This window comes from Aspergillus campestris, assembly GCF_002847485.1.
Source record: "Aspergillus campestris IBT 28561 chromosome Unknown P168scaffold_2, whole genome shotgun sequence".
Taxonomy (NCBI): Eukaryota; Fungi; Ascomycota; class Eurotiomycetes; order Eurotiales; family Aspergillaceae; genus Aspergillus; species Aspergillus campestris.
In genome coordinates this window covers 2,096,691-2,116,635 of record NW_020194337.1, presented here as the reverse complement: position 1 = coordinate 2,116,635, position 19,945 = coordinate 2,096,691, and the positions used below count along the sequence as shown (strand labels likewise).

The following is a 19,945-nucleotide window of genomic DNA, read 5'->3' as shown; positions in this document are numbered from 1 at the left end:
TGATGATAATGTTGGGAGTTCAACGTGACTTCTTGCGCCCAACCAGGCCGGGTCACGGGGCCGGGTCACGGGGTCGGGTGCCTCGGTTGGGGTGGGGTTATGCGCTGAGTAATCATTTATGAGGATATTTTAGTTCACTGGATATACCCAGTTTCATGATGGCGATTCAATTAGATCTATATTTATATATGTTGTAACGAGATTAATATAATCATCATTATACTTGTTAAAGTATAGTAATTAAAGTAATCAATGATCAATATAGATAGGTAGATATCCGACCAATCAGTCGATGCATCCATCCAACCTTAAACCTCATCAAGTATATCAATTACATCCAGTCTCTAGATTCAGTCCTCAAGAGATTATCGTAGGCAAATTATCTATATAACGATCAGCTACACTAGAAACAACGTCCACCATGACATGGCCTCCCAATCACCGTGAACATCACCCTCCATCTATCTACTGTCCCTTCGGTTACTCCCGCACAACTTCATCCCACCAGTACGGTCTCCACTTGGATGCAGATAGGAAAACCACCAGCCATGGCCAACTCCAAGTACGTCTCATTGCCAGTCCTCAAGACGAAGAGGGGATCCAGGGATAACTAAGAACAGAGATAATTCTCCAGATATGAATACGTCAAAGACTTCGAACAGTCGGACCCCCTGCTGCCCAACACCTGGGTAGTCGTCCGCATCGACGGCAGAGGCTTCCACAAGTCTGTCCTCCCATCTCATTTACCCCGAGTCGCAGGGTCTCATAAGGCTGACTGACGAGGTAGACTCTCCGACCGCTACCACTTCCTCAAACCCAATGATCGTCGCGCCCTGGATCTCATGAACGCCGCCGCCGTCGCCGTCCTGAAAGATCTGCCTGATCTGTGCATCGCGTACGGTGTGAGCGACGAGTACAGTTTTGTCTTCCACCCGAGCTGTCAGCTTTTTGAGCGTCGAAATGCGTGAGTTACTTTTATCCTTATTTATAGGGAGAGAAAGAGAGACAATAGCTGACTATGTAGAAAACTGGTGACTACCATCGTGTCGACCTTTACGGCGCATTACATCCACCAGTGGGGCACCTATTTCCCCGATGAACCCCTCCAATCGCCATATCTGCCTTCGTTTGATGGCCGGGCGGTCATGTATCCGGCTGTGCAGAACATGCGGGATTATATGAGTTGGAGGCAGGTTGACTGTATGTTCTTCTTTCTTTTTTTTTTTTTTTTTTTTTTTTTCTTTTTACCCCTCTGTACGTTGGCTAACTCCCCAGGCCATATCAACAACCTCTACAACACCACCTTCTGGGCCATGGTCCAACAAGGTGGCATGAGCAACACTGACGCAGAGCAAGAGCTCCAGGTATGCACCATCCTATCCATTTGCGAAATCCGCTCACAATCCCAGGGCACGGTGTCCGCCGACAAGAACGAGATCCTATTCAAACGGTTCGGGATCAACTACAACAACGAAGACCCAATTTTTAAAAAAGGCAGCGTCGTCTACCGCCAGGTATGGTCATCTTGATCCGTGCATAGCGTGTGCTAACCCACCACACAGTATCAGCTAGAAGCAACGAAGCCCACGCCAGAGCAATCGACTGAAGGTGAGAAACCAGCGCAAACATCGCGCTCCCAACAAGACAAGCTGCAGAAACTGCGGCGCAAGGCGCAGGTGGTGGTCGATCATGTCGATATCATCAAGGATGAGTTCTGGGAGAAACGGCCGTGGATTCTGTCTGGGAAACCGGGAAAGCTGCCGGTTGAGTCGGGGGCATGATCTAGTTACTTTATTCTATACCTACTATCTTATAAACGCGAATCGATGTTACGAAGTATGGCCATTAGAAGCGCGACCAACGATGGGTATCTATCTATCTATCATCTATATCTCAGATGCGAACACGCTCGTATGCAAAAAAGGCACAAACAGTCAGGTCAGGATCACTCGGGTTTCTTCTCCTTCCGCGAAGACTTCTTCGAGCGGCCGTCCGTCTTAGACTCTTTCTTCAGCTTCGGCTCGACCAGCTCTTGTTCGGTCGCCGGCGGCGTGGGATAGTCATCTTGGGGATTATGCGGCTGTTCTTTTCTCGACCGTTTCGCCTCTTTCAATGCGCGCTTTTCAACCTTCTTCGCGCGTCTCTCGTCTCTCCGCGCCCGTCTGGCCTCCCTCCTCGTCTTCCTCTCCTCCTTTCTCGCCTTCCTCTCCGTCCTCCGCAGTCTCCTCTCCTCCTTCGACTCACCCTCCTTCTTCCCCTTCCCATTCTCTTTCCCCTCATCCACCTTCGCCTCCGCCAACTTATCCCCAAGTGTCCCTGCAACAGTCTCCCCCCTCACAAAAAACCGATAAAGCTCACTCGTAAGCGCATTCCCCGGACGCACACTGGAACCCGTCAAGTTCGCCGGACCACCCACGCCCTTGAGCGCATCTTCAAACCCGCGCAGCCACCACTGATTGGTATGATCCTTGGTGGTCTTCTTGCCGACGCCCTGGTTGCCGGTGCGGCGGGCGACGAGGATGGGTTTCGTGAGGCCGAGGCCGCCGTTGGGGCCGCCGGGGCGGCGGTTGGGGTTGAGGGGGGTGCCGGGGCCGGACCAGCCGTGGTTGCGAAGGTAGGCTTCTGCGTTCATTCTGTCCTTTCTTTCGATTTTTGGGTGTGGTTGGTGGGTGGGTGTGGTTTGTATGTTGTTCCTGTTGGATTGGATGGTGTGGTGGGAGGTAGGGCGTGAGGTAAATGAGGGCGAGAGATAGAAAATGTCGTATCTGATTTATGGTAGATTGATCAAGACCATAATCCAATTGGTGTAATGCGATGGGGTATTAAAAGGAGGAAAGTCAAGACAGCAAAGACAGTGAGATCGCAGTTAAACCGCGGATGTTCCTGAGATAAAAAAAAAAATCAAATTGTTATCGGCGCGATTAGATTGCTTGGTCTGATACGGGTGGGTCGGGTTCTGCCACCGCCTTGGGACTGGCACTGTTGGAGTACATTAGTACTTTGGACATTTATATTCGGATATTGATGGTGAACTTTATATTGAGATCAATTTATTGAATGTCGGCAGGTTTAATATACTTTTTTAGATACATTCAATTATTGGAGGTTTGTTGTACTCCATTTTCGTGACTACTGACAGTACTTCGACAAACCGATAAGGCATGGAAGTATATATTGGTCTACCACCTCTATATGAAAGTCCCCAATCCAAATCGAGTTCTCTTCAACTTCCTAATTAAGAAGATCATATATTTCAAACACTCTCCAAAGTACGTCATCATACTAGATAATAAAAATCTAAAGCTCAAGACAAGCAATCAACCGTTAGTGGGACATCTTGACCCATAGTAAGCTGCCAACTATACGCTCTAAGAGTCTAGGCTATTCATTGACAGGCCAATATCACAGATCAACAATACAATAGTCCAGTGTAAGATACTCTTAATGTAATTTGCGACTATAGCTAGATAGGTTTGGACATGCACCAATAATGTTAAGGCGCATGATATATGTAGTAGATAATAGCGTTGCTATACTCCCTGCAGTTCTTGTAGTGTCCGAATATCAAGATCTGCATCAGATGGGAAAACCAACGGAAATAGCTCAGCAGAATGCTCAAATCTTTCTGCTGATCAATCTCGCTACGTTTCATGTGAGTCACATAACATGTCCGAATCAAGTCCCATCGAAGAAGTATACCATAAGCCTGACTAAACTGTTTAAGGGTGTTAGAAACAGCACAGCCTTCCGCTAACTCGATTACTACCACAGATGGAAACCGGCCACGATGATCCTCAGGCTTGTGGGGCTCCCCATATCATGACTGAGCTATGTCTGGAGCTACACGGAGAGTACAGCGTGAACCTGAAGTACCATTCTTCGGCGAACGGGCTGCATGCCTTGCGAACTTGTGTTCAGATCGTCAGAGAGTTATCACCGACTAGAGTGGAAAACATTGAAACATCTATGCAACCAAAGAGACAGTGTGAGAAGACCGCCGATCGTTCTATATCGGGCACATCCAGGCACCGCCCGTGGTGAGATCGACATCCAGAGAAGGAAGTGTCGCGTGCCTACCCCAGCCTCGCCACGAGATCGTCTCGGGCGGAAAATAGGACAAGTAAGATGTATAATACGAACTGGGTCAATAAGGGGAGATCAGCGTCAGCCTTGTTGTCTGGCGTTCTGTTCAAACATACATAGTAGGACTTACCCCGAGTCTGACTCTGGTCCACTAGCGAAATGCTATCTTTCCCCCTGTCCGTTCGGAAGCCCGCCAGAAGCCCACGCGTGACCACTATTAGACCCAATGGTCGAAATCATCTATGGAGTCATCGATCGACCGGCGAGCATCCCCTGACGGCATCTCGTCACTGTACCCGTCGATTCCAGGGCGATACGAGCTCGCCGAGCACCCAGCGACGTCAGCCCGCCAGTCCAACCATCATCGCAGCTACAATGGCAGTGATTCCAGCCAAGCATCGAACAAGTCGCAAGAAGCGTGCGAACAGGCATACCCTCTCCGACGGTATACAACCCGCGCGGTCGTCCTCGTCACGGTGCCTCCGCTCCTCACCGCATACTTCATCCTCATCAATTGGGTGTACATGGTTCCGGACCCCGACATGAGCAAGTACGGACACCGGAACGGGGAGCTAGTCTTCTACTCGTGGTGGATTCTGGGCGTCTTCGGGCTGGGACTGTCCAAGTATGGACTGGCCGGGGTGGAGGCAGCCATGCTGCACGACCGCTTCTGGCACGCGGACAACACCACGTCGCTGATGATGCACAGCGAGCACTCGTGGTCGGGGTTCGGCGGGTGGATTCGATGCTTAAACATTCTAATTCGGCGACGGAAGATCCCCGCGCAGCGGTTATGGTGGCTGCTGAGCCTGATCACTCTCGCAGTCACGATCGCACTGCCGTTATCTGGGCTCAGCATGGAGCTGTTTGACGGGTATGTCCAGCTATCAGCACACCCTCTCATGATGGGATACTTTCCGGAGAGTTACAACAATCGGACGGAGCATCAGCCCACGGACCGGGGCTTCGTTGTATGGCAGTCTGGCGCGGGCGTCAATCTCCCTGGTGTCGGAATTGCCTACACTGCGCCGGGGGTGGATCGCAGTGAATATGGATATCTGGAGGAATATCCCAACTCCATGTCCGTCGAGCAGGAAGTTCCGGATCTGTTTCTTACTCCCCAGGCTGAGTCCCCGGTTAGTGGAATTATCTGGGGGCTTCGACTGTCGTACAACTGCTCGATCGTGCACAATGCGTCAGAGTTGACTATTCTGCCGCGGAAGGGTCAATTTCATGCTGTCAACAGTGATGCCGCCTCTACCAGGTTAGAGTCCGGTTTGGTTCCGGGCAAGACAGAATGGATCGACGTGTACAACACCACCATGAAGAACCTTCTCGCGTACGTTGAATTCGGCAACGGCGGTAACACAACCAGAGACAATTACTTGGACGTGGAACGGTTCGCAGGGGACGGCACGATCTCCGACCCCGAGATCCTCGAGATCGTCGTCTGGCAGATGCTAGTCCAGGAGCCCTCGATGCGATCAGTTCCTCTCAAAATATTCAACCGCGAAATCGCTCACCCCGTGGCCGGGCTAGGCAGTCCAATCACCGAGAACCACCACGCAAACGAATCATTCCTTGCCATCGAGCCCAAGGAGAGGACCAGCCCCCTCAACCGCCATCTCGACCTATCCAAAATCATCGAAGTCGCCTCACCCATCGGCGTACGATGCCAATCCGCATCCACACTAGGCAGCGCACGAGTCGACCCCAGCGACTCGTCCTTCCACAACTTCACCCGCATCCCACCGGTCCCCGGAGACTACAGCGAAGGCAACGTGCGCCTCCGCACCGAGCCCTTCGGATACGGGCCTGTCGACTTCCTCCGTCCAATGAACGACCACCCCAACGTCTTCCACAACCTGCTGCAGTCCGTCAACTCGTACCCGCAGAAAGTGCTCAGGAACGCCAGTTTCTACGACCAGTATTTCCAGTCCGAGCAGCTGCTGAGCTCCGCGATGCGGGCTTACGCGGTGGACGCGCTGCAGGTTATGTACGATGGGATATACACGTTTAATAATACGCGCTTGGGCGAGAACCTGACTGCGTCGCGGCCGGGGAAGGTCCTTGGGCCTGGTGATTTGCCGCCGCATGCTCCGGCTGTTTTGTTTGGCGTTTGGGCGACGGGATGTGTTCTGCTTGGTTTGTGGTATGGGTTTCGGTTGCGGTGGGCTGAGACGCTGAATGGGTATAGTTTTTTGCGGTTTGAACCGTCACTTCCGCGGTGATTAGACACGTGATGTGTTGTTTGAACTAAAGTATCGTGACCATGGTGGCTAGGGGAATAGGCCTGGTCTGGTGGCGAGGAGCTCTGTGTGTAGTGATAGACTGTATATTAGATTTGGCATATCATATATTGGACGGTCATTTTCCGTTTGAACATACCTAGATTCCACCTAATAAATCTTTGATGAAATCCCAAGATCCTCGATGAAACTGATGATATTCAAAGGTGAGAGCTGTTGGATGGTGTTAAGAAACACAACACAACAACTTAGAATACAACAGATACCTACACCGTTCTCGTCAGGTGACGGACCACTGCCCTTGGCTAATGATATCTCCCACTGATCATCATAAAGGGGGAATATTTAGTAGATAGTATCAGACAAGTCGAGATTGAGTAGATCTAGCTTGCACGAAGTGAGAATCATTCAGATGGGCTGTATGGAGAGCTGTCATAGCCGAGGTGAGATTAGGGTTAGTCGTTCAGTGACCTCCAAGATAGCATAAGGCTTGAATCACTTGGTAGATGATAGACTGTGCTATCGGTATGGTTTAACACCTTCTAAGCGGATTGACTTGATATAGGGGGGTTTTACCAATACATAAGGGAGGTACGCGCTCATGCAGCATGTAGTTGATACTCTATAATAATCCAGTAAAGCTTACAAATTTTGAACCACCGCGTTGAATATTACACATGTCCACCCTCCTCCCACCACATCCCATCCTTCTCCCACTTCACATTCATTCTCATACTAATAAGGTCTAAACCTCCCCTTCTCCTTCCCCTTCTTCTCCTTCGGCTTCTTCTCCTGCCCGGAGCCCGGGCCCGGCTCCGCGCCTTCACCTTGCTTCCACACGCGGACGAACCCGTCTTCGCCGCAGGTGAAGATAGATTGGGTCTGTCTGGTTAGCTTGCGGTCTACTGAAGGATAAATGTTAAAGAGAGCATGCATACCTGTTCGTCGACGTAAACAGAGCGGACAATCTCCTCTCCGTGTCCGCCGGGGAGACGCCATAGGTTGTCCTGGTCGAACCGCCAGGATGGGTCTGATACAAGGGGTACCAGGTCGAGTTGGTGGTTTCTGCGGGAATCAGTATTATAGTTCTGAATAAGATCGGACATAGTAAAGCATAGAAACATAAAGTCGCAGGAAAAAAGAAGGAAAAAGAGATACATACGAGGTACTTCCAGCAGCAATATAAGCTCCCTGATTCCCCCCACACAGCTGCGCAATATACTCACAGCCCAAGGGCTGACGCAGGTCACCGAATTGCACAGGCTCAGGCTCTTGCGTCTGCTCATCATCTGGATCCGTCGCCGGATGGATAGAGAAGACCTCGTCGTGGCTGAGGGCGTAGATAGCGCGCTCGGTTAGGAAGCCCGCATGGTGTACAGATCCATGGTTGATGACTTGCACGAGGGCGTCGTCCTCGTCTGTAATGTTTGTGTTGTAGATGTTAACAAGGCCATCTGTGCTTCCTGAGAGCACGAGGTTCTTCCGTGTTGGGTGGTATTGAAGCTGTTTGTGTTAGAAACATGTCATTCATTTTTGCCTCCCAAATACATGTGGGACACACCTCTGTCACGTCATCGTTGTGGCTCTCGACGTACTGGAGCGAGGGCGCCGACGCGAATCTGACATCCCTGTTGCGTCAGTTAGCAGCTCAGGAAACACATTCTGATAGCACGGTAGTAATTGGTGGACGGCCTACCAGAATGAAACGATGGCCTGCGACGAATCCAGCTCGGTCCCTGCGACAAGGCTATTGGTTTCTGGACTGCATGCGATGGAGAGGGCGGGGGCCCCGTTTGCTGTTGAAAGTTAAAACCGATTCATCAGCCGACCACTTGGTGGTACAATACGTAAAATAAAATTCAAAAGGACAATCAAATAAGAGGGATGAAAGAAGGAAAGGAATGCAATCGAAGAACATACAGGTCTCCATTCCCACCGCCAATCTACCCCCGTTCCGCAAATCCCAGAGCTTAACTTTGCCGTCTCTCCCCGCGGTGGCCATGACCTGCTGGCCCGCATCGTACGTCTTCAATGCAGTCACACCTTCATGGGTGTCTGGGGCGACCACAGAGACATGACCGAGATTGGCCGCATCAAAGACACGCAGAGAATCATCCGAGGAGATGGCAGCCAACGAGGTCGGCGATACCGCAGCCAGGGAGTAAATGTAATTACCCTCTGGCAGGGAAAGCGACGACGAGGCGGTGGCTTGGAGAGTATGCATCGCTGGACTGTGATCAGCTGCACTGCAATCCCCGGATTTGTGCACCTGGGTTGATTCCCCGAATCAGACTAGCAGAGTCTGGGATGAGATTGGTATGTTCAGGCTGGTCCACCCCCAGCACGGAACAAAATAAACTAAAGAATAAAGTAATAATAAAGTAGATAAGTTACAAAGTCAATGGGTCAGGCGATCGAGGGGTTGCTCTTTTGGGTCTGGTGGCGGACGGAGATCGATATCAAATACTCCTCTTATCCGCCTTCCGCGATGCCTTTCCACGACGTGGCTGCTTGTGATAGGGATGGTCAATCGAAACCACTGACTGGTAGGGTGAGGGGGAGATAGTATCAGTAGGGCAGTATTGGACAGGCAAAGGCAATGCTGATTTGAGTTTGGCGTTGCTTTTTTTTTTTCAGTCTGAGATCCCCGCGATGAGCCGAACGAGCGGAAGCCAAGAAATTCCCCTGCCTTTTTTTTTTTTTTTTTTTTTTTTTCGGTTTTGTTTTGGTCTTTCTGCCTGAACAATGAGGCACCGACGGACAACTTCCGATTCGGTTCTTGGCTGGACACGCCCCGACCAGGACTATCAGCGTATGCATTCATACCGATTCATCTATCGGGTGGTGAACTCAATTGGATAGTGGCACTCGATCAGTCGATTCCATCTGGAAAGCCATGTGTTTGTGCCATCTCGCCCGATGGGGTAACGAACCCTATCAGCAAGCGGGCGATGCAATAACGGCAATCGAGTCTCAAGCCTGGATCCGCCAAGTCACAGTCCATCGGTTTCGCTCTCACATGACAAGCGCATCGGCCTGTCTGGGCCCGACCTATACAAACGCAGGTGGACAACAGGACCCTTTCCCTTCCCGTGCGTCTATTCAGTCCCAAGCAAGAGGGCGGCTCAAGCCGTTTGGGGAATCACACGGCTAAGCTACTTCGGCAGTCCTACGTCGACTGGATGGTCGGGTGCGTACAGAGGGGAAACGAAGGGGATCCATCTCCAAGCCACTTCTGCGACAAACCCCACCGGGGGCGACGATGGGCTGTGATTGCTCTCCTTACTTTCTGGTTCGCGATGCGCAGCATGCGGGGCCGAGTAGACAAAAGAATAGAATAAAGTAAAATAAAATTGAAATTGAGCAAGCCACCGAACGCGACTCGAATCACACGCGTGCTGGGAGTGGCCCTGTGGCCTTCCATTGACCGAGATGGACCAGAGGTCTGCTGCATGCAACGGGGCCGATGGGCCAATAATGCTAGTGACCGGTCCGGGAAGGGGGAGGAGGGTCAAGGAAGACGCTGGTGAGTGGCTGACATTAGACGCTCGCCGGCTCTTCGCCCCGGCCACAGGCTGCGAAGAGCGACAGGAGCTCTGGACACTAAAACTACGGTTGGGGTCCGTCTGGCTGCGTCCGATTGCCGGTAAGAGTTGGAGACAAGGAGAGGTATCGGAGGGTCAGTGGGGTCCACAGAGACGTTTATTTGCAGCGCTATCGCTGCGTGGAGCATCGGAGTCCCCCGTGATCACGCATGGACGAACTGGCTTGCCTCGCTGGCCGTCGCTCCATGGCCTAAATGCACCTAACGGGAGGGACCATCGTCTCGCACTACCGCCGGAGGGAGGAGATAAAAAAAGGGAAAGGGAAAGAAAATTTTCGAGGGAGGGGTAGGGATGTTTTCTCGCGACATCCATCCAGACCCAGTCAGGCGCGTCTCCGTTGCAGCTAGTCGCGACTGAGTCACCTGTCCGATGCGGTGGGCGACTGGCGAGAAGTCCAGTCAGCGTTAGTCTGGCAACACGGTGGTGACATGCCTCCATCCAGGGCCCGCCAATGGGCAGCAGCGGTCAAATTCAATTTTAGGCGACCACGGGGATTGGTCCCTACCAATGCAACTAGAGCAGTAGCATCTCCGTTCGTCCTCTGGAAGGATTGTAGCTGCGTCGGTCTAAATGAAAACAAGGCACGAAGAGGGCAATAGTATAAATCGATGGCGGACGCTCATCGCGCTACCCAAGGAGTGGTAACTCTTTTTTTTTCTATGAAAGCAAGGTAAAAGGGTAAAATAAAAATTTGTTCCGGGTGGGATCTAGGACGTCATTTTTTTTGCGCTGTCTCGGTGACTTGCCGTGGCGCGCTGGCTACTGGGGTTGTCTCGCTGATTGGACGGGGTCTCTGGGCCCTGGACGCGACCAACACCCAGAGAACCTCTGGGACGTGAGAGGCGAGGATTCAGCCCCATCAGAGACACGGTGTGTTCCAGGCTGGAGCCGAGATAGACCATGGGGCCGATGGGCGACTCGCCAGGCGAACGAGGAGAGGCTGCGCGGGGTCACCCAAGTCATATAGCTGAGGCACCAACACGGTACGATACCCAAATTGAAGCATTTCCACGCAGGACAGGTGGGGCGTTTCAATGCGGTTACCACCGACCTTCTTTGCACACCAAGGAGAAGGAAGGGATGAGAAATTGGGTCAAGCAAATGAGGACGAATGGAATGGACCAGAGCGTACGGTAGATATATCCGATGGACCACCCACCAGATACGGTCAAAGACGGTGGATTCGGCAGTGGGCTAACTGACACTCACCGCGGGAAACGGGTTTCCCGTCGCGTAAAATTGGGGTTGGGTCCCATTGTGGATGAGGTCTATGAGCAAGACCTTAGACGTCGGCCACAATACACTGTACTCGGTAAGTAGTCCGTATGTGGCTGGAGGCGGTTCGGTGCCTAATTCATTCCATGTGCTGTCAGTGGGGCTAAAATCAAACCAAGTCAACTAAAAGAGAATTAAATAAATAAATAAATAAATATCAATAGTGAATTGAAAAGGCGATCTCCTGTACACGTCAACGACGATATGGGCAGAAGAGGAAACAACCGGAGCCAACCAATTGGGCAGCATATGCATCAGACCAGCGGTGATTCTGCACTAACGTACAAGACGTGCATCAGGATTTTAGTACATACATCGTTCTACATACCGGTCATGCACCAGGCTGCCTAACCTCACCTCGGACCCGAGACTCTGGGTCCCTGGGAGGAAGGGGTGCAATGATCAACAAGGGCATCCATCCGACAGTCCTCTCCCATGGTGAGACGACTTGTAAGGTAACCAGGTCGGGTGACCTCGCCTCCTGAAAAGGGAATCCCCTGGGGTTGGTGTATTGGACGCTGTCACAGTTTGGTGACGATGTGGATTGCTGCACATGTACGAATTGGGAAACCATCAAGGCCGGTGGGATCCATCGGACGTGATCATACTATATGGAGTAAAGTATTCCCGAGGTGGGGATTGACCGTGGATTGACAGTGAAAGGAGAGTGGATTGGAGAGTAGATGATGGAGACAGGACGGGCACATCCCGGAAAGGGGTTCGTTCGATCGTCGAATGGTATCCTGGTTGATGGAAAGGAAACCTGGTGGACCAAGTAGTGCACAGATTACTAAGATGACATGGAACATGGGATGATAGGATGATACTCCAGTCAAATGGAATGAATTCCAAGCCTGAGGATTTAATTCCACGAACCGCGGGGATCCACTCTCGGAGCGGCTGCACGCAATGCTGGAATCGCTGATTAAGGGGAAGAAAGGGCGGCGGGGTTTGCTTCGGGCGCTACGGGGACAAGACTAGGGATATTGTTATACGAATAGAGATAATCAGATATATAGGTAGATATATAGGTAGATATATAGATTCATGTAAATTATATATGTATATATATAAAATCCAAGCCCGATACATCATGGATAGGAGTCCCAACTCTCCGTACGGAGGATGAAAGATCGTATCATCGATGGATTTAAGTGGGAGGCGGACCGCGTCCCGCCCGAGACTCCCTTTGTTTGGGTCGTTGGTTCGCACTATATGGATTATTATTATTGTTTTATTTTGCCTAGTTCCTTTTCAATATCTTGTTCTAGCCTTGATGGGGGAAATTCTCTCATTATTTGCCCTTTCTATACCCTATATCATCCCAGTTTAACTTCACCCCTAGTCCGAATCCCTCCTACATACTCCAACTCGTCGTGATCGTGCTGGGTCCATGCCGCAGCAGCCGATACATTATGACGGGGTCTGCATGGGACTAGGTAGGGGATGAAAAGGGGTTTGCAGCGCAACGCCTTGGTCTTCCCTGACAACTCACCTGTTCAACTCTATTTCTTTCATTTTGTTTTGTATTATTGTCTTATTGATTGCAATTTTTTATTCTCCCTCCGTTCGGACTATCTCGATTAGCCTGAGTGGGAGAATCCACTCTGCCAAGAGAAAAAATCAGTAGCATAAAAGTATAGAATCATAGAATTCAGATATAAAGTAGATAACAAATAGATAAAAAGATCAAATAATAATATAATAATTCAATGTAATAAACTAAACTAAAATACGAGACAAAATAATAGATGATATATTCAAAATCAACGAACCCTAAACTTTAGAACCTCCTCGGTCTCCTCCTGCAAAAGGTTATTGCGGACTAGCCTAGCTCTGTTCCCAACTGTAGCATGGCAGGATGAGGCGAGGAGCCCGACAATTTGGATACGCCACCCGCCTACAACTCTACCATCTCGATTGGTGTTCGAGAAAAAAAAAAAAAAAAAGGAGGGGGAGATCAGAAGGACGGATGATACGTGTTCCTATCAACTGCGGGCTGTCCTGCAGACCGAGCCGTACCTACATCTCTCTCGTACTATATCTCCAGGAACCATGCAGATGGGTGATAAAGTACGGAGTAGGTAAAGATAGCGAGCGTGATGTCCACGTTCTCGGGTTCGACATGCCCAGAGCTGAGGGTCTAGAGGGCGGTTGGGCTAGAATGGACGAATCCCAGTAGACATGAACTGAGTCAACTAGTTCGTTTTGATTGGGTTTGACGGGCTTGATCAATCGATCGGTCCTGTTTGCAAGTCTGAGTGTGTACATGGACAGCACAGCCAGCCATGATCCGACGGGATAGGCGATATCCATCCCCCTGTCGGGTCTCACTCACTATAATCACCATATCATTCAAAACAAATAATATGAGTATGATAACAACAATAATCACCAAAAGTGGAAAGAAGGGAAGAACATCAGCTAAGTGTTTTCCCGTACTTGTCGTGTTCATGGACTATACCATGATCATCATGATGGCGGTCAATATGATGATATAGCCAGGTTCAGATATACCCCACCAGGGAGTGCTCCAGATTCGTAGTCGCAGATTGACGAAATCAAAGGGAAAGAAAGTTTTCTGATCACATCATGAGTCCCAATGCTTCTAAGATCAACTTCACCTATTAGGTTTTCTTTCCCCCAAGAATGGTGTGTCTGATCGACCATCGATCCATGGTTGACGACTGGTCAAGGCCGTCTTGTCAACTGCTGACTCCACTATTTTGATTATTTGTTTTCATTTTTTGATTTCTTATTCTTTGCTTATTTTATTTTTATTATATTTTATCAATTTTCTGAATTGATTATCATCGTGATTTCCATCTCTCCAAGAATTCTTCCTATATCCTAATGATCTGTTCTGTCCATTGTCCTGCCTGCTGGATCGCCCCTCCGTGACCGCTATTTTCGGGTCTGTCAGTATCGCGGGGAGGCTGCATTTTGCATTCTTCATTCTTCTTCTCCTTCTCTTCTTTAGCATTGCTCTTCCACAGCTTGCCTATCTCGGTTCTCTCTTGATCTACTCTTCCATATCCTAATCTCCCCCCAGTGGACGCTCTCCGATGCTTTTCCGACTGACCCTTTTCCCGTTCCACTCGTCGGATCGTCTGTGCTGACCTGCCAGCTCGACCTGACGTTGATCCTCCTGTTTCACTGGTAATTCCTTTGGCATTCTGTATGTATCTTGTATTTTTCTCGTCTTTTTCTTTTCCTTTTTTTCGTTTCCATTTGGGTCTAATTTTTCATCCTTTTCTTGGGGTTTTTTAGTTCTACTTTATTTTTTTATTTTATTTTGTATTCTTTTTTCCCTCTCGTTTTCCTTCTTGAGCCCCATATCCCCTCCTTCTCGTCGCTTTCCACATTGAACCATTTTGACTTTTTCCTTTCTCGTTTCTTTTCTGTCTCGTCACTTGGGTTCTGCATGCGGTGGACCAGCCATCACGTTCCCCTTTTGCTTCCTATCTCGACCCCTCTATATCAACCGGACCCAAACCTCTCTCCCGTTCCTCCCGTTCCGCTCGATGGGCAGTAGTAGTCCACCATCTCTCGATCTATATCCCACCTAAAACCACCCTCCTCCCCCCCCCAAAATCCACTACTCCCAGCCCTATTGATCATCACCACCACTGAGATTTTGGGCCAGGCTGGTCATCCATTTTTCCACCATGGCGTCGCCGGTCCATCCCTCGTTCACCACTTCCTCCGCGGGTTCCAGTGACATGAGTCGTTCGAGAAACAACTCGGATGCCATGGATGTCTACACCATCACCGACAGAGAATCTGGAAATCCCCCTTACAATTGGAACCCCAATGGGTCTCCTGGTCTACAGGACACTGCTAGCAAGTATTTCTCTCCGCTTTCTTTTTTTCTGTCTGTCGTTGTGTCCCCCATGCTCTTCCCCCCACGGGTTCATGTGCAGGCTCCCGCCATTTCTTTACCCCCCCCCAAATGAATCCCTGATCAGCGCAAACTCCTCTTCCACTCGTGTCACTGGACGACTAATGTGTGCGCCATGCTTCGCCTGTCGCGCTACTACAGGAATTCTAGACACGCCTTCGATGAAGAGAATGGGCGCACGTACCATGGTTATCGCCGCGGAGTGTATTTTCTGCCCTGCGATGAACAGGAGCAGGACCGTCTAGATATCTTCCACAAACTTTTCACCGTCGCCCGGGTCTCCAACGCCTTGATCTATGCGCCGCACCCGGACAATGGCCGCTTTCTCGACCTGGGCTGCGGGACCGGCATCTGGTCCATCGAGGTTGCCCAAAAATACCCCGACGCCTTCGTGGCGGGGGTCGACCTCGCCCCCATCCAGCCGCCCAACCGCCCCAACAATTGCGAATTCTACGCCCCCTTCGACTTTGAAGCCCCCTGGGCCATGGGCGAAGATTCCTGGGACCTGATCCATCTGCAGATGGGCTGCGGCAGCGTCCTGGGATGGCCGAACCTGTATCAGAAAATCTTCGCCCATCTGCGCCCGGGGGCCTGGTTCGAGCAGGTCGAGATCGACTTCGAGCCGCGCTGCGACGACCGCTCGCTGGACGGACTGGCGCTGCGACACTGGTACGACAACCTGAAGGAGGCAACCGAGGCCCGCATGCGCCCTATCGCCCACAGCTCTCGCCAAACCATGCGCGACCTGCAAGACGCGGGGTTCGTCGACATCGACCACCAGATGGTCGGTCTGCCCTTGAACCCCTGGCTCCAAGACGCACACGAGGAGAAAGTCGCCCGCTGGTACAACCTGGCCATTTCCGAGAGCATTGAGTCCCTCAGCCTGGCGCCCTTCCACCGCACTTTCGGCTGGGACGTCAAACGCATCCGTCGCCTCGCCGCCGAGGTCAAATCAGAGGCCTTCAACAAGGAGATCCACGCATACAATATCCTTCATATCTACCAGGCCCGGAAGCCCAAGGCCGTCAATTGATCTGTCCGGGAACGTTCCAGGCACCTGCGATTGTCGTCACGGTCGTCAGTCCTGGGCCAAAATAACGGCTTCGGAAGACTATTGTCCCTTTGACCGTTCGCCTCCCGGTCTCCTCCCCAATAGGGAGACGGCTGTTCAGGTGGTGACCGAGGTACTCCCTCGATCTTCGTCATCTCGTGAACTTCTCTCCCGTCAGTCATCGCCCATGCACGGACTAACAGAACTCGTCACACATCGCCGTCCAATCGCGCGCCCAACAGAGACTACCTATCCGCCCTATCGAGAAGAGACAATGGTGACGGCAGGTTAGTCCTGCTACGCACCATTCCGTCATGCGCTGCGCCAGATCAGGGCCATGTAGTGATTTCACCCTGCAACTTCCCATCGTGGAAGCGCTCTACGTGAGAACACCGGGCATATACACAGCCATACGGGAGTAGGTCACGGGCTGGAAGCGCCAGGTTCCACCAGGGCATTCTCTTGGTGGGGGCATAATACGGCTACCACGTGACTCGGGTAGGTCCGTACAACACCACGCAAGAGGTATACAACACAACAAATGAAAGAAAGGAAAAGAGAACTGGGAAAAGAAGTTACAAGATACTATCGCGGGTCAGGACACCGATAGTGTATTCTGTCAGATTGAGAGAACCCCACCATACATAGTTCGATGTTCCCGAAGACCTACCGACATACCTAGGTGTCGGTTCTGTTCGAGACCTGTGTAGAGAGTATTGATAGACTCAGTCAATATCCAACGAGTCGTCTGAATATATATCTCAAATGAAACAATATATACCATCCAGGTGGTTAAGACAAATGATCTTCGCCTTCCCCTACTCTTACTATCACTGCTGCTGCTACCACACCGCTGTATATAGCCCAGTCTTATACAATAATGCTCGCAAAGAAAGAACAAAGAAAAAGAACACAAAATGTGAACAATACATTCAAGAAATCAGAAAAGCATCAAAACACCAAATAGAAGAAAAGGCAATCAAACAAAGTTCAGAATCCGCCAAATGGTATTGCCCACTTTCTTTTGATACGTCCTCCCGGAGGGGAGATATATATATCTCTATAAATTGCCTCAGGCCACAATTTTTACAACACTATATTAATTATTATTTTCCTTGCTAGTTTCGTGTGAACTATTTGTGTAATAGTACAGTATTATTTGAACGACTAATTAAATAACTATAGAAAAAAGATCATGCGATGATGCCGCCTCGCCCAACGCCCAACGCCAATACCAACGCCAACGACCAGTTAAATCAACCGACCAAACGAAACAAACCTTGCGCAGAACCCGACGCATGCTTCGTCAATAGGTATATAGGATAGAAAGGATAGATAGGTACGGAGAGACAAGTCAAAGGAAAAGAGGACTATGCATTCCGCCGCCGACCGCGTTGAGCACCTCCTCGGCCGGCCCCGGCCTTCTCCTTCTCGCCCTCACCACTCGTCTCGCGACCCGCTCCGGGACTCCGTCGACGCATGGTCCCCGGCCCGACGGCGACGATGTCTTCTTCGCTTTCGGAGTCGGAGATGTCGAGTAGGACGGGCATGCGGAACGAGCCGAGGTCGTCGGCATCGGGAAGACCTGCTGGATCCGAGACGGGAAGGGCATAGGTGGAGTGGAGGGAGGGCTCGATGGTCAGCACGTCAGGGACTTCGTCTTCCTGGTCGAGGCGGCGCTGGTGGATTTCTTCTGCAGGGTGGACGTCGAATTCGTCCTCGCGCTCCATGTAGACGACGTTTTCTTCGACTTCGCCGAAGTCGGGCGCCAGCGCGGACCACTTCTGCGGGGACACGATCGACCACGTGTAGAGGCAGCCGGACTCGAGGCCGCAGGCGACGACCATGGGGCGGGAGGGGTGCCATTCGACGACGCCGAGTTCCTCGCGGGGCCCTTCGAGGATCTTGACGAGGGAGCCGTGGCTGCGCTCCCAGACGTAGATGTCTGGGTTCATGAAGGTGGAGGCTGTGACGAATTCGCTGGTGGAGGAGAAGGTCACGTGGTTCCAGCTGAGGCGGTTGACGACGTCTTGGAACTTGTGTTCGACTTGGAGTTTGATGGAGGAGGGTTCGAGGTCGACGCCGAGGCGGGAGAGGTCGGGCATGACGATTGTGCGGATGACGCGGTCGGAGCTGTTGGAGAGGAGGTCGCGGCCGTTGCTGGAGAGGCGGAGGAGGATGACGACGCCGTTGCAAAGACGCATGGAGTAGATGGTTGTGCAGGTTTGTGTTTCGATGATGTTGAGCCAGCCTTTGGATGTTCCGGCGATGATGTGGTTGCCTAGTGCTGTGAAGATCGTTACGCAGGTTGAGTGTTTCGCGTCTTGGGCGGCTTGTTTTGCAAGGACGGCGGGGTCGACTTCTTCGTCTGGTGGTGGTGGGGGACGGAATGGCGCCGAGGGGAGGATGCGTTTGATGGGTTTGGGGGATGAGATGTCGACTAGGACGGGCTGGTCTTCAAAGAGGGAGGCGACGAAGAGGAGGCTGTTATAACGAGGATTAGTACATGTGATGGGGGGGTGGGTTTTGTTGGAGGGAGGAGGTACGTACTGATTGTAAGGGTGTAGCTCAGCGATGTATACTGGGGCTTCGAATCGCACGGTGCGCACGCGCGACCCGTCCTTCAAGTCCCAAAGAATACACTTCCAGTCTTGCGACGAGCTGAGGAGGTACCGGCCATCGCGCGACCAACTGTATCCATATTCATTAGCAATGATCCTAATGATGCCTGGCGGTACGGCACATACCTCAGCGATTGAATCTGCCTGGTGTGGCCCCGTAGCTTGCGCGCGACTCCATTTGTCTCGATATCAAAAATAACCACCGTTCCGTCTACCTATACCGGTTCGTATCAACAATGCGATGCAGCAATAGAAGGGAAACACACTCGTCCGGAGGCTAGGTAGTCTCCTCTGCGGTTGAAGCGCAGACATGTCGCATGTCCGCTTCCTGTTCGAATTAGATGATATTCTTCAATTCTCGCTTTCCACTCCATTATCGCCTAAGATATAAACATACTGAGTTTCTCCGTCAAAGTATCAGGGTAGTCCTGAGCCAGGACGAAAGGATCGATCAGCGACAAATTCATGGCGATGGTGATGCGCTGAGAAAGTAAAGCTTTAGTGAGAGGAAAAGAGCAAAGCCTCAGGCCGCAAGTGAGGCCAGAAAAGACCACTGGAAACAATCATCCAGTGAATTTCACTCTTGAAGTCAGATGAAAACGTATGGTCAATACAATGAGGATTCCAGCACTGTTGATCACCACCATTTGTTGTATCAGCAAGTGATTGAGGCAAAGGCAGGGTGGCGTCGGGCGGTGAAGCACCCAAAGTGAGTGATCCGGCTCCACTTCGGCCTGATTCCACCGCCGCTGACTGGCCAGATCTGCCTTTCTGCCTGATTCCAACCACTGAGGGTGACGGCAGAATTCCTCAGTCACCGCCTTTCCTGCCTGCGGCTCGGAAAACTCGTGCCCCATCGTCCCCCAAACCTGACGTCCGCCATCTCCCTTTCATCGCCTCAACACCGCTACCTCTCCCATCGCCCCATCCCCCCCCGGCCCATCGCCTTCTTGTTCCCCATCTCGTTTCACGAGCTGGAGACATCGCCCGGATTATCCTGACGCCTTTTTCTACGCCTTTTCCCCGTTTTCGAGTTTCGCGACGTCGGAGAACAAGGTCGCAGGCGCCCTCGTGGCAAGGGCGGCCAGAGGCCTCAGCCGGCCAGCTGCTTCGAAATCTTTTCAACGTCGATTCCCCTGACTCTTGAGAGCGAGAAATAT

The 19,945-nt window shown here is 51.3% G+C and overlaps 6 protein-coding genes across 6 annotated transcripts; 3 read left to right on the top strand and 3 right to left on the bottom strand.

Moving 5' to 3' along the window:
- The first annotated feature begins 526 nt into the window (after positions 1–526).
- Positions 527–1,831, top strand: P168DRAFT_325005 (tRNA guanylyltransferase). Its single transcript, XM_024840935.1, has 7 exons — positions 527–562; positions 635–724; positions 788–964; positions 1,025–1,200; positions 1,276–1,364; positions 1,410–1,514; positions 1,563–1,831. The coding sequence occupies exons 1-7, from the start codon at positions 549–551 to the stop codon at positions 1,779–1,781; spliced, it is 870 nt and encodes a 289-aa protein (XP_024696216.1). The 5' UTR covers positions 527–548; the 3' UTR covers positions 1,782–1,831.
- Positions 1,832–1,864: 33 nt separating this feature from the next.
- Positions 1,865–2,866, bottom strand: P168DRAFT_288079 (uncharacterized protein). The gene has a single exon (XM_024836708.1). The coding sequence runs from the start codon at positions 2,630–2,632 to the stop codon at positions 1,946–1,948; it is 687 nt and encodes a 228-aa protein (XP_024696215.1). The 5' UTR covers positions 2,633–2,866; the 3' UTR covers positions 1,865–1,945.
- A 1,459-nt stretch (positions 2,867–4,325) lies between these two features.
- P168DRAFT_316110 (uncharacterized protein) lies at positions 4,326–6,314 on the top strand (the record flags this gene model as incomplete). The annotated part of the gene is made up of 1 exon (XM_024839965.1): positions 4,326–6,314. One exon carries the CDS (start codon positions 4,326–4,328, stop codon positions 6,312–6,314), a length of 1,989 nt encoding a protein of 662 aa, XP_024696214.1.
- Positions 6,315–6,969: 655 nt separating this feature from the next.
- On the bottom strand, positions 6,970–8,950 carry P168DRAFT_302512 (WD repeat protein). The gene is made up of 6 exons (XM_024838664.1): positions 8,253–8,950; positions 8,029–8,128; positions 7,894–7,960; positions 7,495–7,835; positions 7,271–7,397; positions 6,970–7,214 (listed from the first exon to the last, which is right to left on the bottom strand). Exons 1-6 carry the CDS (start codon positions 8,554–8,556, stop codon positions 7,068–7,070), a joined length of 1,086 nt encoding a protein of 361 aa, XP_024696213.1. The 5' UTR covers positions 8,557–8,950; the 3' UTR covers positions 6,970–7,067.
- Positions 8,951–14,934: 5,984 nt separating this feature from the next.
- Positions 14,935–16,146, top strand: P168DRAFT_231364 (class I SAM-dependent methyltransferase; the record flags this gene model as incomplete). Its single annotated transcript, XM_024833277.1, has 2 exons — positions 14,935–15,059; positions 15,255–16,146. The coding sequence occupies 2 exons, from the start codon at positions 14,935–14,937 to the stop codon at positions 16,144–16,146; spliced, it is 1,017 nt and encodes a 338-aa protein (XP_024696212.1).
- A 1,215-nt stretch (positions 16,147–17,361) lies between these two features.
- Positions 17,362–19,427, bottom strand: P168DRAFT_309253 (Set1-mediated histone H3-K4 methylation subunit Swd1). Its single transcript, XM_024839283.1, has 5 exons — positions 19,183–19,427; positions 19,052–19,113; positions 18,912–19,000; positions 18,715–18,855; positions 17,362–18,648 (listed from the first exon to the last, which is right to left on the bottom strand). Exons 1-5 carry the CDS (start codon positions 19,250–19,252, stop codon positions 17,535–17,537), a joined length of 1,476 nt encoding a protein of 491 aa, XP_024696211.1. The 5' UTR covers positions 19,253–19,427; the 3' UTR covers positions 17,362–17,534.
- Between the last annotated feature and the right edge of the window lie 518 nt (positions 19,428–19,945).

What these genes read in the sequence shown, in the direction of transcription:
- P168DRAFT_288079 (XM_024836708.1), bottom strand. Translation starts at nt 2,632, where the DNA reads ATGAACGCAGAAGCCTACCTTCGCAACCACGGCTGGTCCGGCCCCGGC.
- P168DRAFT_302512 (XM_024838664.1), bottom strand. Translation starts at nt 8,556, where the DNA reads ATGCATACTCTCCAAGCCACCGCCTCGTCGTCGCTTTCCCTGCCAGAG. An exon ending in GGCGGTGGGAATGGAGACCT is followed by an intron (nt 8,129 to 8,252) that starts GTATGTTCTTCG and finishes AACTTTCAACAG; the next exon opens with CAAACGGGGCCCCCGCCCTC. An exon ending in CAGGCCATCGTTTCATTCTG is followed by an intron (nt 7,961 to 8,028) that starts GTAGGCCGTCCA and finishes CTGACGCAACAG; the next exon opens with GGATGTCAGATTCGCGTCGG.
- P168DRAFT_309253 (XM_024839283.1), bottom strand. Translation starts at nt 19,252, where the DNA reads ATGAATTTGTCGCTGATCGATCCTTTCGTCCTGGCTCAGGACTACCCT. An exon ending in ACTACCTAGCCTCCGGACGA is followed by an intron (nt 19,001 to 19,051) that starts GTGTGTTTCCCT and finishes GAACCGGTATAG; the next exon opens with GTAGACGGAACGGTGGTTAT. An exon ending in AGGCAGATTCAATCGCTGAG is followed by an intron (nt 18,856 to 18,911) that starts GTATGTGCCGTA and finishes ATATGGATACAG; the next exon opens with TTGGTCGCGCGATGGCCGGT.
- P168DRAFT_325005 (XM_024840935.1), top strand. An exon ending in CTTTTTGAGCGTCGAAATGC is followed by an intron (nt 965 to 1,024) that starts GTGAGTTACTTT and finishes CTGACTATGTAG; the next exon opens with AAAACTGGTGACTACCATCG. An exon ending in ACGCAGAGCAAGAGCTCCAG is followed by an intron (nt 1,365 to 1,409) that starts GTATGCACCATC and finishes TCACAATCCCAG; the next exon opens with GGCACGGTGTCCGCCGACAA.